Here is a 15,104-nt window from a genome sequence, read left to right on the forward strand (position 1 = left end):
GAGGAAAGAGAAGGGAGAAATGTAATTATAACCCCCCAAAAGTAAAATAAATAAATAAAAAGAAAGAAAGAGAAAAGGAAAAAGCTTCAAAAAGAAATCGAGGGAGGGAAGAACCAATAGATGAATGGATGGAAGAAGGGAAAGAGGGAGAGAAACTTGTGAAGAAATTTATTGATATTATATTAACATGTAGCTGGTCTTTGCTACTTTGTGGGTTCTTCTTTTTCTCACCCTTTAGCCCTCCACCCTGTTCACCCTTTATCACAAGATAGGAGTGAAAGAAGGATAGTGGGAAGAGAGAGAGAGAGAGAGAGAGAGAGAGAGAGAGAGAGAGAGAGAGAGATCTTTGAACCTAATTTATTTTTTGTTGTTTCTTCTTTGAACATGAGTTCTGAACCACCACCATCACCCACCACCACCATCACTACCACCACCACCACTGTCACCATCACCACCACCACGACCACCACCACGACCACCCCCCCACCCACCATCACCCCCCACAACCCCCCCCACCCACCATCACCCACCACCATCCACCACCACCCACCAACACTACCCCTCTGCTAGAGCACGAGGCAATTCATAGTCAGCTGCTGAGAAGCCGTCCCATATCCCCACACCTGGGATTAAAACAAAAACATATTCATGTAATATCCCTGTGCTTTTAAAGAAACCAAAATCACAGAATTCTCACTATATTAACCAATTCAGCAAACAGTAGTGAGAAGATGCAAGAAAAAGCTTGAAGCTGCAGGTATGATGAGGGGTTTCTTTCTTCTTCTTTTTTTTTAATCCAAGAAAATCATTTGACTTGGGAGTTTAAAATATTTTTTTGTAGAGCCACCCATTAAAACCCCAGCATTTGCCAGGGGTTATGGCACCCAGTTCTGACTCTAGCACATGAGAAGCAGAAGCCTCTAGCTGAGAGAATCTCAAAAGAATTTTTAAAAGCTTTGTTGAAAATGTAAGGTCATTTAAAGTATACTTATTCCACCAATAACCTCAATTAAGATAGCCATTGTTTTTATTGAGCTGATTATACTTGATAATTAGATTCCTTATCAATTAATGAACAGAATGTTATGTATTTTGAAGTGTATTTATAATTTTAAAGTGTTTTATTCTCCATTAAGTACTTCAAATGCATATTTATAACCCTAACAAGCAAAACATTGTCAGGTTCTTAACCTTTATAGAACATATAAATTAAATTAAAGGGATGTCTAAGTTCTCTTAAGTATTTCAATTATGTTTGAACTTGGTCACTTTATGTAAAACTTTTAAACTTAATTATCCCAAGTATATACCATTGTGCTCAATGTAAATGGAAGACTCAAGGAGAACATCTCAGGTTTTATTTTTTGTTGTTGTTTTTTGGCGACAGGGTTTCTTTACATAGCTCTGTCTGTTCTGAAACTCACAGAGATCAGCCTGCCTCTGCTTCCTAAGCGCTGGGGCGAAGGGTGTATACTACAGCACCTGGTTTCAGGTTTTCTTTTTTGTTTTGTTTTGTTTTGTTTTTTGAGATAGGAGTTCAGTGCATAGCCCTAGCACTGGCTCTGTAGACCAGGCTGGCCTTGAACTCAGAGATTCTCCTGCCTCGGCCTCCTGTGTGCCACTACACCTGGTTTTAAGGTTTTCTTAATTCATCAAAATCTTCACCTTCCCCTGCTTGAGAGAATCAAGCTGTTAAGAGCACTTGTTGCTCTTGCAGAGAACCAGAGTTCTCTTCCCAGCACCCACATGGTTGGAGGTTGGTCTGATGTATTTTATTACTAATTACTGCTTGCAGTCTCTACCCGACCTGTACCTTGCCTAGAGCCTAACCTATTTGACCAATAAAAGGCCATCACACCTGGGCAGGGCCAATGGGATAGGCGTGGCTAAGGTTCCTGGGCAGGAAGACAGAGAGAATCTTGGGAGAGCGGAGATGCTAGGAGAAGAGGTTGCGCCATCATGGGTTTGGTGGAGGAGAAGCACATGGCCAGCATGGATAGAGACTTGACCCAGATAATGATAATTAGAAAGTATTTGGGATTATGGATGGGGGGGGCGAGGTAGCTTGATAGAAATTATTAGAAGCAGATGGCATGGGATTGGGGCAGATCTCCCAAACCTGCCCCACTATGGGAAGTAGTTTAGGGGATTAATATCTGCTCTGGTGAACCAAGGCTATTTTAAAATATAACAAGTGCCTATGTCTTGATTGATTGCTAGCGGGTTAGAAAATACTGCCATAATAATAATAATTATGGGCCTAATAATAAACATTATTAGGCCATACTGGTAATTTAACTGCAACACACGTGGTAGCACTCAACCATCCATTGTAGACGATCCTGCGACAGGTAATACATTCATACATATTAAAGCTTCAGTATCGTGAGATAAATTGGCTTCATCTTTATTTACCCATTACATTTTTGAAGTTGAGATTGGGTTGTAAGCCTCATAGTTTTAGGTGATTGATGTCAAGACCACTGATGTTTCTTTGAGTTCTTCTTTTTTTGGGAATCATTATAACAAGGACGTTCCAGACTATGTCCTCTAGGTGAAGCTGATTTTTCAAAATCATGAAAGTATCAGCTTTAGAGCCTGATTTCCATAGAGTGCACCCTTTAAAGTCCTCCCTGTCTGCTTCGTCAGCCTCCGCACGCCTCACGACTCCTGTGTCTCTTCATGTTCTCCCTGCTCTGTGCCCATCTTCATCTGACCTTGCATGATGCCCCAAAACAAGAGAAGAAAAATACAATTTGTGCCTTTACATGTAAATGTATAATTAGTGAATATTTATAACAGAATTAACAAATTTCCCAGCCCTTTCATTTGCCTGACCTAAGTAAATAACTCTACATGTATAACATGATATGGAAACAGCTCATTTACTCTTGTAACTATAGACTTCAAAGGCTAATGAGGTCATCACTATATACTTCCTTGGCTTTCTCTGCCCATAAGTAGAAGCCTGGGCACTTAAAGGTTAAACTTCCTCCCTATAACTCCAGTTCTGACATGGTCTTTGCTGTATTGTGCTTTTCAGCCTGCCAGGGTTTTCAATGGACTGTGAGCTCATTAGGGATAGAGAAATGGCCCTTTCTCTCTTAATTTCTTCATTATGATAACATTTGTAAGCATATATTTCAGTGGCATTAAGTATGTCCGCAAAGGAATGTGGCTTTTACGTGTGACTTTAGTCCAGGTTTCTGGCACATTGTCGGGCTATATACAGCACTTAGTAAACACTCACTGGGTAGTGAGTGTGTGCATGGGGAGGAGGGATTGAGGCTTGCTGACCACGCAGCAGGCAGCCTCCCTCCTATGCATGTGTGTATACCATAGATATCAACATGTGTATTCCTCTCCTTGTTTTGAAAGTCTTCAAGTTTAGCAGACACAGCGGACACAGACATTGACGACCTCCTAATGGACGTAAGCCTTTTGCACGACCTTGTGGCTTCCATCAAGCTGAGCAGACTGCGGAAGAAGGTGAAGCACACATTCCTTTGCTGGATGAATTACTACAGATCCATGCTGGGTAAGCCCTGGAGTGCATTGTGCTGCTTCGAGTGACCAGCTTCCCTGTCCTGATTTCTGGAAAACCAACACGTAGACAGTGCCCCCACCCCTCCGGCAAAGGCTCCAAGGTGGCACATTTACAGCTGTAAAGTCCTGTTCCATGGCTTCTTATCATGGACTTGGTGATGACCTGCATTAGGAAAACATGACTTTTGATCTTGTTTCCTTCTTTGTTGGGGGGGGGGGGAGAAAATCTACATGGTCCCTGCTGTGTTTTCTTTTTTATTATTTTTTTGTGTATTTTCTTTTTTAAAATATATTTTATTAATTTATTCATATTACATCTCAATGGTTATCCCATCTCTTGTATCCTGCCATTCCTCCCTCCCTCCCATTTTCCCCCTACTCCTCTCCCTTATGACTGTTCCTGAGGGGGACTTCCTCCCCCTGTATATGCTCATAGGGTATCAAATCTCTTCTTGGTAGCCTGCTATCCTTCCTCTGAGTGCCACCAGGCCTCCCCATCCAGGGGACGTGGTCAAATATGGGGCACCAGAGTTCATGTGAAAGTCAGACCCCACTCTCCCCTCAACTGTGGAAAATGTCCTGTCCATTGGCTAGATCTGTGTAGGGGCCCTGCTGTGTTTTCATTTGGAGAGCTTTCAGATCTATGTAATCTATCTTAGATCTATCTATCTGGTTGTGAGCCCAGGCTTTAATGGCTGAGCCATTTCTCCAGCCCTCGTATTTATTTATATATATATAGTTTTTATCAGAAGCTCCTCTCACACATAGAAGCGCAATCTTAGTCTCTGTAGTAAAATGTCAGTCTTGGTTTATATCACTGTCTCACCTGTGTGGAGAAGGGGGTCTCGTGCTCAAAAGTTCTATTGAATGTACATCAACTAATAGTTGGTGCTAATTACAGAGCCTATCACAATCTTAGTTCTTGTCTGGTGATGAAAAAGAGAATCTTCTCATTATTCATGGATGTTGGGTTCTGTAGTCTTCACAAATACTTGGTTAGTGTGCCAGTTGCTTTTCTCACATCTGTGACCATATTCCTAACAAATAACAACTTCACAGGAAGAAGGCCTGGCCTTGGCTCACGGTTTGAGAGGTTACAGTCCGTCACGGTGGGGAAGGCATGGAACAGCTCATAGTGGCAACACTACATGGCTGGGACTCCTTAGGTCTCAATGGATGAGGAGCAGGAGCATCTTAGCACTTAGCTGGCTTCCTCTGTTTCCCTTTCTGTGGAATCACCCTACATTCAGGGTATATCATCCCTCTTCAGCTAAACCTCAAAGATACCCAAGTAATTTCTCAGCCCTTTGGTTGATGTCAAGTGTAAAGACATGCCCCAGGTGTGTTCTCTGGGTAAGTCCAAATCCACTCAAGGTAACAAAGAAGATTAGTTCATCCTTGGTCAGCTTTACATCCAGACACAGTCCAGCCCTGGCCCTCCAGGGTTCACGGTAATTTCATGATACAAAAGGTACTTAGTTCGGAGGCCAGAGAGATGGCTCAGAGGTTAGGAGCACTGACTGCTCTTCCAGAGGTCCTGAGTTCAATTCCCAGCAGCCACATGGTGGCTCACAACCATCTACTTTGTGATCTGATGCCCTCTTTTGGCCTGCAGGTATACATGCAAGCAGAGCATTGTATACATAATAAATACATCTTTAAAAAAAAAAAAAAGGGTACTTAGTTCATCTTTAAGAGCCCCAAAGTCTTAACGATTTCAACACTGTTCCAAAAGCCAAAGTCTCCTCTGAGATCCAAGATGATCTCTTTAACTATGAGTCCCTATAAAATTAAAAATGACATTACGCATCTCCATAAAACACTAACACATAGTAAACATTCCCATTCTAAAAGGAAAGAATTGGAACACAGCCGAGAAAGATCAGACTTAAGCAGTGGTTCCCACCTTTCCTAATGCCGTGACCCTTTAATACGGTTCCTCATGTTGTGGTGAACCCCACTCCCCAGCCAAAAAAAATTTTTGTTGCTACTTCATAACTGTAATTTTGCTAGTTATGAATTGTAATGTAAATATCTGTGTTTTCCAGTGGTCTCGGGTGACCCCTGTGAATGGCCATTCAATCCCCAAAGGTTGAGCCCAGTGGGAGACTAAATATTTTAATTTAATAAAGTGATACCTAATGGATTTTTCAAATAAAAATATATAGTACTGTAAAAAAAAAAATCAAAAAAAAAAAAAAAAAAGCCCAGTGGGGCAAACACCAAATCCTGCAGCTCCATGTACGGCATCCGAGGCTCTCGGTGGTATCGTCTGGGTTCCAACAAACTTGAGTGTCCCCATCCCTTCAGTTCTGCAGCCTGAACACACACAATCCTTCAGTGCCAGTAGCTTTCCTTGGTAGACATGGGATGGTCCAGGCACCTTCAACATAGAGGGGCAGCCACTGAAACTTAGGCTTTATTTTCATAGCTTCGTGCCAGCCTTTGAGGGGGTTTTAGCCCCTCCCACATATTGCCTGGCCTCCATGGAGTTTTGGGACCTCAGTGCGAAGTTTAACTGCTGCATTGCACATGCCTATAAAGTCAGTATCATAGCTCATAATACCAAGTTCTGCTAGCCCAAGATATTTTGCATTGCTTTTGACCACAGCTGTAGTGGCATCTGTGTGCCTGAGAGGATGAATCTTGGAAAATACTTCCCTACATGGCTACTTGTTGATGGGACATCCCTTTAGTGTCACTCTTTCCAAAGGAATTTGCATTTTATAAGCTGTAATGTTTGATGAGTGAGGCCAAGGCAACTTTTCTATTTTGTTGCAAAATCCAAATTTTTTCTTTAGTGGCCCTGGTTTGTCTTAAAATTATAGCATCTTAAAAAAAATTATAGCATCCTAGCCGGGCGTGATGGCGCACGCCTTTAATCCCAGCACTCGGGAGGCAGAGGCAGGTGGATCACTGTGAGTTGGAGGCCAGCCTGGTCTACAAAGCGGGTCCAGGACAGCCAAGGCTCCACAGAGAAACCCTGTCTCGGAAAACCAACCAACCAACCAAACAAACAAAAATTATAGCATCTTTATACATATTTTGTCTGCAGCTTTAAACCTGCTTATTCGTCAAACCACACACTCTTGTATCTAAACCACATGGGCAGGAGCTCAGCAATAGTCCCACTTCTCAGGACCAATTTTCTGTATTAATTACTTTTCTTGTCACTGTGACCAAATACCTGATCAAAAGGAATCTGTGGAAGGAAGGATTTGCTGGGGCTTATGGCGTGAGAGAGTAGACTTCAGCAGCAGGAGCTCACTTGAGCTTCCTGTAAGCTCTGATTACAGTGCTTTTATCAGTCTCTATAATCGTTTTTATTTACTCATTTGCCTTTATAAATAAAATTTTTTTCTTTTTAATATTTTTTATGTCCAGCAGCAGTTTCCCCTCTTTCCTCTCTTTCCAGTCTCTCTCCTCTGCCTCCTCTCTGTCCTTCACCCCTGCCCTCCCCATCACTCCTCTCTGTCCTTCACCCCTGCCCTCCCCATCACTCCTCTCTGTCCTTCACCCCCCGTCCTCCCCATCACTCCTCTCTGTCCTTCACCCCTGCCCTCCCCATCACTCCTCTCTGTCCTTCACCCCCGTCCTCCCCATCACTCCTCTCTGTCCTTCACCCCCGCCCTCCCCATCACTCCTCTCTGTCCTTCACCCCCGTCCTCCCCATCACTCCTCTCTGTCCTTCACCCCCGCCCTCCCCATCACTCCTCTCTGTCCTTCACCCCTGCCCTCCCCATCACTCCTCTTTGTCCTTCACCCCCGTCCTCCCCATCACTCCTCTCTGTCCTTCACCCCCCGTCCTCCCCATCACTCCTCTCTGTCCTTCACCCCCGCCCTCCCCATCACTCCTCTCTGTCCTTCACCCCCCGTCCTCCCCATCACTCCTCTCTGTCCTTCACCCCCGCCCTCCCCATCACTCCTCTCTGTCCTTCACCCCCGTCCTCCCCATCACTCCTCTCTGTCCTTCACCCCCGTCCTCCCCATCACTCCTCTCTGTCCTTCACCCCCGCCCTCCCCATCACTCCTCTCTGTCCTTCACCCCTGCCCTCCCCATCACTCCTCTCTGTCCTTCACCCCCGCCCTCCCCATCACTCCTCTCTGTCCTTCACCCCCGCCCTCCCCATCACTCCTCTCTGTCCTTCACCCCCGTCCTCCCCATCACTCCTCTCTGTCCTTCACCCCCGCCCTCCCCATCACTCCTCCTGCTTCTCTTCAGAAAAGGGCAGACCTCCCATGGATATGAACCAAACGCGGTAGAGTATCAAGTCGCAGTAAGACTGGTCACCTCTCCTTGTATTAAGGCTGGATGAGGCCACCCAGTAGGAGGAAAGGGGTCCTAAAAGCAGACAAAGGAGTCAAAAACATCCTCTACTGCCACTGTTGTGTGTCCCACAAGACCACCACATTACACAACCAAACCATATGTGCGGAGGACCTAGTGCAAACCCATGCAGGCTCCCTGACTGCTGGTTCAGTCTCTGTGAGCCCCTATGGGTCCACGTTAGTTGACTCTGTGGGTTTTCTTGTGGGACCCTTGACTCCTTTGGCTCCTACAGCCCTTCCTCTCCCTCTTCTACGGAATTCCCCGAGCTCCACCTAAGGTCTGGCTGTGGGTCTCTGAGTCTGTTTTCATCAGTTGCTGGGTGAAGCCCCTTTGATGACAACTGTGCTAGGCTAGGCTGCGTGTGGTGGCGCATGCCTTTAATCCCAGCACTTGGAAGAGGCAGGTGGATCTTTGTGAGTTTTGAAGCCAGCTTAGTCTACAAAGGAGGCACCAGGACAGCCAGGGCTGTTGCACAAAGAAACCTTGTCTCAAAAAAACCCAGACAATTGGGCTAGGCACCAATCTATAAGTAGAGTAGAATATCATTTGGAATCGTTTCATTCAGGGTATTTTTGGTTTGTTGTGTTTTTTGTTTTTGTTTGTTTGTTTGTTTTTGCCAGTCATGTTTGGTCCTATCCCAGGTCTCTGGACTATCCACCCTCTGGTTCCTGGCCCTCTAGGTAGTGTCAAGGTGCACTCCCTCTCAAGCTGGGTCTCAAGCTGGACCAGCCATTGGCTGGCCATTCCCACGATTTCTGCTCCACTTTTACCCCAGCACATCTTGTAGGCAGGACAGATGGTAGGTCAAAGGTTTTGTAGCTGGGTTGGTGTCCCAATCCCTCTTTTGCAAGTCTTGCCTGGTTACAGGAGATGGCGAGTTCAGGCTCCATATCACCCATTACCAGGAGTAGAACCTTATGCGTGTTTCTGGCTGACAAGACCTTGTTCGTTAGACGCTGTTAGTTCCTTAGCTATGCGCTCAAGGTCGGCGGTGTTGGCCTTTTGTTTCTACGGGAAGGTGTCCATTAACTCTGAAGCCTGGGAAACTCACAGCTCTGAGGGGGGACAGTGTGCCAAGGGGAGGGAAACTTGAGACACTGAGGCCCAGGAACCCCAGCGCTCTGAAAGAAGGCCTCCTCAGCAGAGGAGGCATCGCAGCTCCCAAGGGAGCATTTCCCCAACCCCAGCTGAGCTCAACCCAGCTCTTTCTTTGTTTTTCTTCTGGGCTTGGCTTCTTCTGATGAGTCACACCACACAAGGCAGAGAAATCTCTTAAAAGAGATTTATTGGAGGGATGAATCCAGGAGTGGCTGCCTCTGCTCCCAGAAGACAGCAGGGAACTGGGCACACACACACAGCCTTAAATAGGATTTTTTATTTAGGAGGCAGAGCTTTCTAGGGTAGAGATTTCCAGAGTGAGCGTTGGCAGGTTTTTGCTTAGACTTTTCACCTAAAATATGCATAATCTAGGAGGGGTGCCGCTGAGGGACTGGAGATGGTCTTTGTGACAGTTAGAGGCTGGAACTGCCATTGTGACTTTTAGAGAGATGTTGGGGAGGGGCCTATTAACTCACGCCTCAAGGGCTTTACACAGACTTGAATTCTAAGCTAAGCAAACAACTTTCCTTAACTAAACTGTGAATTTAAGGGGTCAGATTCTTGGTCCTGGTCCCTGGCTGACAGTGTCAAACCATGTAAAGCTCCCTGCTTTCGGGGGGGGGAATTGCTAGTTCATACACTGTTGCCGCAGAGATAGTGATGGAGCTCACAGACTGCTTCCAGCTAGACAGGCCTGGTTCCCCCTGAGAGCCCTGTCAACAGCAGCAGCTGTAGCTGAGGCCTCAGGTGCTGCTGCTTTCTCTGTGGCTTCAGCGGCTCAGTTTCTCCAGGCTTCTGATCTCAGGTCCCCCCTACCCATCTACCCCCACCCCCACCCCCACCCCCGCCCCTAGGCTGTGAAGATTTAGTTTCATCTGCTCTGGATTCCTGAGGTGACCACAGAGGGTGGTACCCAGGGGAGCTGAAGAGCTGAAGAGGGGACAGCCAGGGAAAGATGTAAGGGGAGACCAGATGCAAAGTTTGAAGTGGCCCAGCCTGGCTGCTGGAGCTCCCCTAGGCCAGCCCTGGACGCTTTTCCTGAAAAGTATACAAAGCTTACAAAGGGAGTCTGTGGCAGGGAAAGCCAAGTTGGCGTGAGGAGCCATAGGTAGCGTGCCTGAGTGGAACCTACTCCACGTATGTGTTTTCTTTGTAATATGCATCAAAGGCCATTGTATGAGGGTGCTATTTGAATAGGATTATACATTTTAAATACTTGGCTCACTCCCTGGCACAAAGGTAAACTCCTATGGATTGTATATGTTGATGACCTAGACATCGTCCTTATTTATAGCACTAGTACCATGTTCCCTCAGGGAAGACCCAAGAGGTACCCATGTCCGGGGGTCGGGGGTGGGGAAGGTCAATGAACAGGGAGCATCTATATGTGGTGAAGGAATATTCCAGCTATATTACACCCAATATAATCTACCCAGCTCGGCCTACAAGTGTCTTTGTCCCACTAACGATGGTTTCATTTCAGGCCTGGAATCACCGCACACTTGCAAGATGCCCAGGCTTACCAAAAAAGCGGGCAGGAAAGCAAAGATTCCGTTGGCGATACCTGCCGTGAACCAAAAGGCAAAGCAAACAGATTGGTATAAGGAGTGTCTTCGATACAGAAACACCATCCTCACACTGAAGGAGTTCTTCAAGCCTTCGCCTCAACATTACACCCACAAGACTTCAACCACCAACCAATGTCCCCGGTAACCAGACTTTCCTATTTCAGCCGTCTGAAATCTGCCCTCGTGGTTGAGGGACATTAGAGCAGTGGTTCTCAACCTTCCTAACGCTGGGATCCTTTAATACAGCTCCTCATGTTGTGGGGACCGCCCCCCCCACCATAACATTAGTTTCATTTGCTACTCCATAACTGTAGTGCTGCTACTGTTATGAATTATAATATAAATATTTGATGTGCATGCAGGATATCTGGATATGTGACCCTCCGAAGGGGTCATGACCCACAGGTTGAGAACCACGGTATTAGACGACCCTGTCTTTCAGCTCTTTCATGTTGGCTCGGTGGTGTCGTCTAGGTGGCTGAGCACATGTGTGCTGGCTTGGTTAGACGTTGTCACCTTCAGCCTGTATTTAACTGCTTTTCTTACAGATGGGAAAATACCTAACATGTGCAACGCAGAAGAGAAAGAGATCACTCTCTTACACAATTTTAGGCGCTACTCCATTATGGTTAGGGCATCTACATCAGGGGGCACGGGTTAGACTTTGGTGGTTTTGGTCTTTTCCACATTTTGGGGTATCAGGGAAGCAAAGAAAATGGGATCAGAGGTGGGGCAGCCTGTAACCCTCGACACCCTACCCCCAAGAACCAGCTCCAAACAGGTCCTCCAATTAAAGAACAAACACTCAACGTACAATAAGAATAAACCATAATACATGCTTATCAATGAAAAACTTTCCTGTCACTGGGGTCCAGTTACATGCACAGATTCTCTCTGCTCTCGTAGGTGTCTCATTTAACAGTGGAATCTGAATGACTCAGAGATAGTGTCTTAGTTTGCCTTCCCCTGTTTGGAGAAACATGTTTAGAAACCAGCTGTGCTGCTCACCCATCTTGGACCCATCGGCACATGCGTGGCACACGGGACTAGTTATCTTCTTTTCCTTGCCTTGCTCTCTTGAGGGGACTGAGCCATTGTTTTTATTTGTTTGTTTTTGTTTTTGTTTTCATCAGCATAGAAACAACCTAGTTCTCTATGCACCTGTATCTCTGGTCAGGGGTGAGCTGCTAGGGGCAGGACTTTGGGATGGTTGTAGGCGCACATGTTTCTGTTCCCGTTTTCTTGGCTTCTTGATTCATCAAGATGAGAAGGAGCCACCACCAAAGCTAAGCAGAGGCATCCATCCCCTGCCAGGCAGGAAGGCTATGGTGTCATCTCCAGCTGCGTCTAGATAGCGTGGGAAGGGGGCAGCATGGTTTCTAACCTGGCTGGCCCACTCTGAAGCCAGGCCAGGGAAGGTCTGGCCTCCTTTCACATGTACCTATGCCCATACCTGGCAATAAACTTAATATCACTCCCCAGCCTAAAACTGCTTCAGCACCATTTAACAACAGCAACAAACTCATAAGTACAATGAGCATGGGGTTTGTGTATTTTTAATATTAACTAATTTTTGGCTTTTATTATTTTTTAAAATTAAACTATAATTGCATTATTTTCTCCTTCCCTTTTCTCCCGCCCAACCCCTCCCATAGACACTCACCTTGCTAAATATATAAATACAGCTTGCTCAATCCATTTAGTGCTACTTGTATATGTATGATTTCAAGTCTGACCACGTGGTGTCGGATAAGCAATTAGGGGGCTCGTTCCCTGGGGTGGACTATATGGCTCCTGCTCTCAGCATTCCTTAGTTGTTTGTAGTTCTTTGGTTATGGGCGGGGCTCCATGAGCTGCCCCCCTCCCACAGTAGCATGTCTGCTGGTGGTGCACTTCTTCAGGTCTCGTTTAATCAGCAATATTGCTATGGGTGACAATTCCCTGTCATGTCTCGGGGATATAACCTCACAACAGCTTTTCTGGGACTCTGGCTCTTACAGCCTTTCTGTGCCGTCCCCCCCCCCCCCCAGTGATGCTCTCTGATCCTCAGGTGTGCAAAGATTGTGTTTTAGATGTACCAGCTGGGGCTTGGGCAGCCCATGATCTGTTTGTGTTTTTCCGCAATGGTTTCCTTTTGTTGCAAAGAAATGTTTCTTTGATGGAAGGGTATTTGAAGGCTTGTCATCATACCTCACTAATGCTGCTACGTCAAGGGATGCCATGAGACAGCTGGCCATGTAGTGAATTATTGCAACCATTATCAGCCACTTACAGGCATGTGGCTAGGCACAGTCAGTGAGGGAGAGACTTGGCCAACATCCCCTGAAGGCATCACGTCCTTGGGAAGAGATGGTTATGGAGTGTGAATCAATGGAAGGATAGGAGTATCATGTTAACAGCAGTATAGACAGAACAGGAGAGATGTGCTGAGGAAGGAGTGTATTTTTAGAAAGGGAGGATGTGTGTGTGTGTCACTTTTCTCTTGCTGTGATACAATACCATGACCAAAGCATCATATACATATATTAAAATATATTATATACATATATAATATACCACACACACAGACATACACAGACACACACACACACACACACACACACACACACACACACTGATGCTGAGGTTGGGGGAATCCAGGGTCTTGCACACGCCAACACTGAGTATTACCACCAAGCCACTCGCTGCCTGCCCAACCCCCACCTCCAACGCTGAGCTGAAAAGATGGATGGTTGATGGTTTTAGGGAGCACTTGCATAGAGTCTTAGGTGCAGGTAGAAGGGAGGAGTATTTTGGCTGGGAAATGAGGATTGTGTGGAACCCTGCTGCCATCAGAGGTGGTTTCGGATTCACTGAACTCCACTCTCCACTGAGGACTGAACTAAAGAGACCCCTTGCAGGATCCCTGTTCATGCTCATGGCCTGCCTATGCTTAGCTGTAAGCACGTCCTTGCTGTGGTTCTCTCCCCACTTTGGAGCCAAGGACTTTGATTCAGTGCTGTGACTGGAACGGTAGCTTGCAGGGTCAGTTGGTAGAGCGTCTTCCTCAAAAGCTTGTGAACTTCAGTTTGGATTCGCAGCAGCTGTGTTAACACCCCGGTCCATGGATCTAGATGGGAGCTGCAGCTCATTGGCTAGACAGCCTAGCTGGACCTCATGAGCTCAAACTTAGAGAGAGACCCTTTCTCTCTGTAAGTTCGAGGCCAGCCTGGTCTACAAAGTGAGTCCAGGACAGCTAAGGCTACATAGAGAAACCCTGTCTCAAAAAACAGACAAACAAACCAAAACAAAACCCCAACAACCCAGCCTTCCCCCCCTCAAGAAAAATCCCAACACTTGGGACACAGAAGCAGGCAAATCACTCACTGTGAGTTTGAGGCCAGCCTGGTCTAACCTGGTCCATCCAGTGAGTCCCAGGATAGCCAGGTTCCTCCCCCCCTCCCAAAGGGAAAAAAGATAGTGAGCAACTGAGGAGGAGGAGCTTTCTGGTGCCTTCTTCTTATAATAACATTAATTCTGCTAGGTGCAGTGGGGTATGCCTGTCATCCCAGCACTCAGGGAGAAAGAGGCAGGTGGGTAGCTGTAAGTTTGAGGCCAGCTTGGTCTACAAATCAAGTCCAGGAGAGCTAGAGCTGCCCAGAGATACCCTGTCTCGGGGAAAAAAAGAAGATTAATCCCATCAGGTCAGCATTGACCCTTTATGACTTGATTTAACCTTAAGCCACTTCCAAAAAGGACCTGTTTCCAGTGCAGGAGCATCGAGGGTTGGAACTTCAACTTATGAATTTCATTGCTGCTGTTTTGAGGCAGGGTCCTTTGTAGCTAGCCCAGGCTGGCCTCATGTAGCCCAGGCTGACCTCAAAACTCCTTATCTTGCCTCCATCACTGGCTGCTAGGATTCCACCACATTTGATTTCTGTCATGCTGGCAGTGGAATCAAGAAGTTCATGTGTGCTAGGCAAGCACTCTGCCAACTAAACTACATCCTCAGCACCAACATACAAGTTTTTAAGGGGATACAAACATTAGGTCTACAATGTCAACGGTGAATACTTTAATGATAAGGCAATGTGCTGTCCTCACCCCTAAGAATTAGAGTTGTTAATAACTAAATACTGTGGTTTGAACAGATTTTAGTATGTCATTAGGAAAAAAAAAACCTAATCCGGGTTTATGAAGTTTTTGTTTTTGTTTTTTTCTATAACGCTTTATTACCTGACTGGAAGTGTGCTGGAAACATGAAATTCCCCTCACAGACAGATATGAATACCAAGGTACAAAGATGTCACGTCTCAAGTGATAGATGACAGACTGGGCGTGGCTTTCCAATTTCCACTCTTAATATACACGGCTATAGAGTAGTCTATGTCTTAATTACTGTTCTACTCCTATAAAGAGACACAAGTAAGGCACCTTACAGAAGAAAGCAGTGAGTTTGGGGGTTTGCTCACAGTTCTAGAGTGTTAGCTCATGTCATCATGGCGGGAAGCAGACAGGCATGGCCCTGGGGCAGGAGCTGAGAGCTGTATATACAGCCTGATCCACAGACATCAGGCAGGGGC

At 46.1% G+C, this 15,104-nt stretch overlaps 1 protein-coding gene across 7 annotated transcripts in view; it reads left to right on the forward strand.

Annotated features, from left to right (window-relative positions):
• The window catches only part of LOC311604446 (uncharacterized protein), a 97,336-nt gene that overhangs the window by 51,823 nt on the left and 30,409 nt on the right, over positions 1 to 15,104 (forward strand). For all 7 annotated transcript variants that reach the window (XR_014781495.1, XR_014781496.1, XR_014781497.1 and 4 more), the window contains exons 13-14: positions 3,379 to 3,538; positions 10,458 to 10,683. Coding sequence is in view for 2 of the 7 variants with exons in the window: in XM_084794391.1 (XP_084650517.1) it covers positions 3,379 to 3,538; positions 10,458 to 10,683 (386 nt within the window). In the remaining 5 variants the exon portion in view is untranslated. The remainder of the gene's footprint in view (positions 1 to 3,378; positions 3,539 to 10,457; positions 10,684 to 15,104) is intronic.

The sequence above is a fragment of the Acomys minous genome (assembly GCF_964271855.1).
Source record: "Acomys minous genome assembly, chromosome: 9".
In the NCBI taxonomy this organism is placed as follows: domain Eukaryota; kingdom Metazoa; phylum Chordata; class Mammalia; order Rodentia; family Muridae; genus Acomys; species Acomys minous.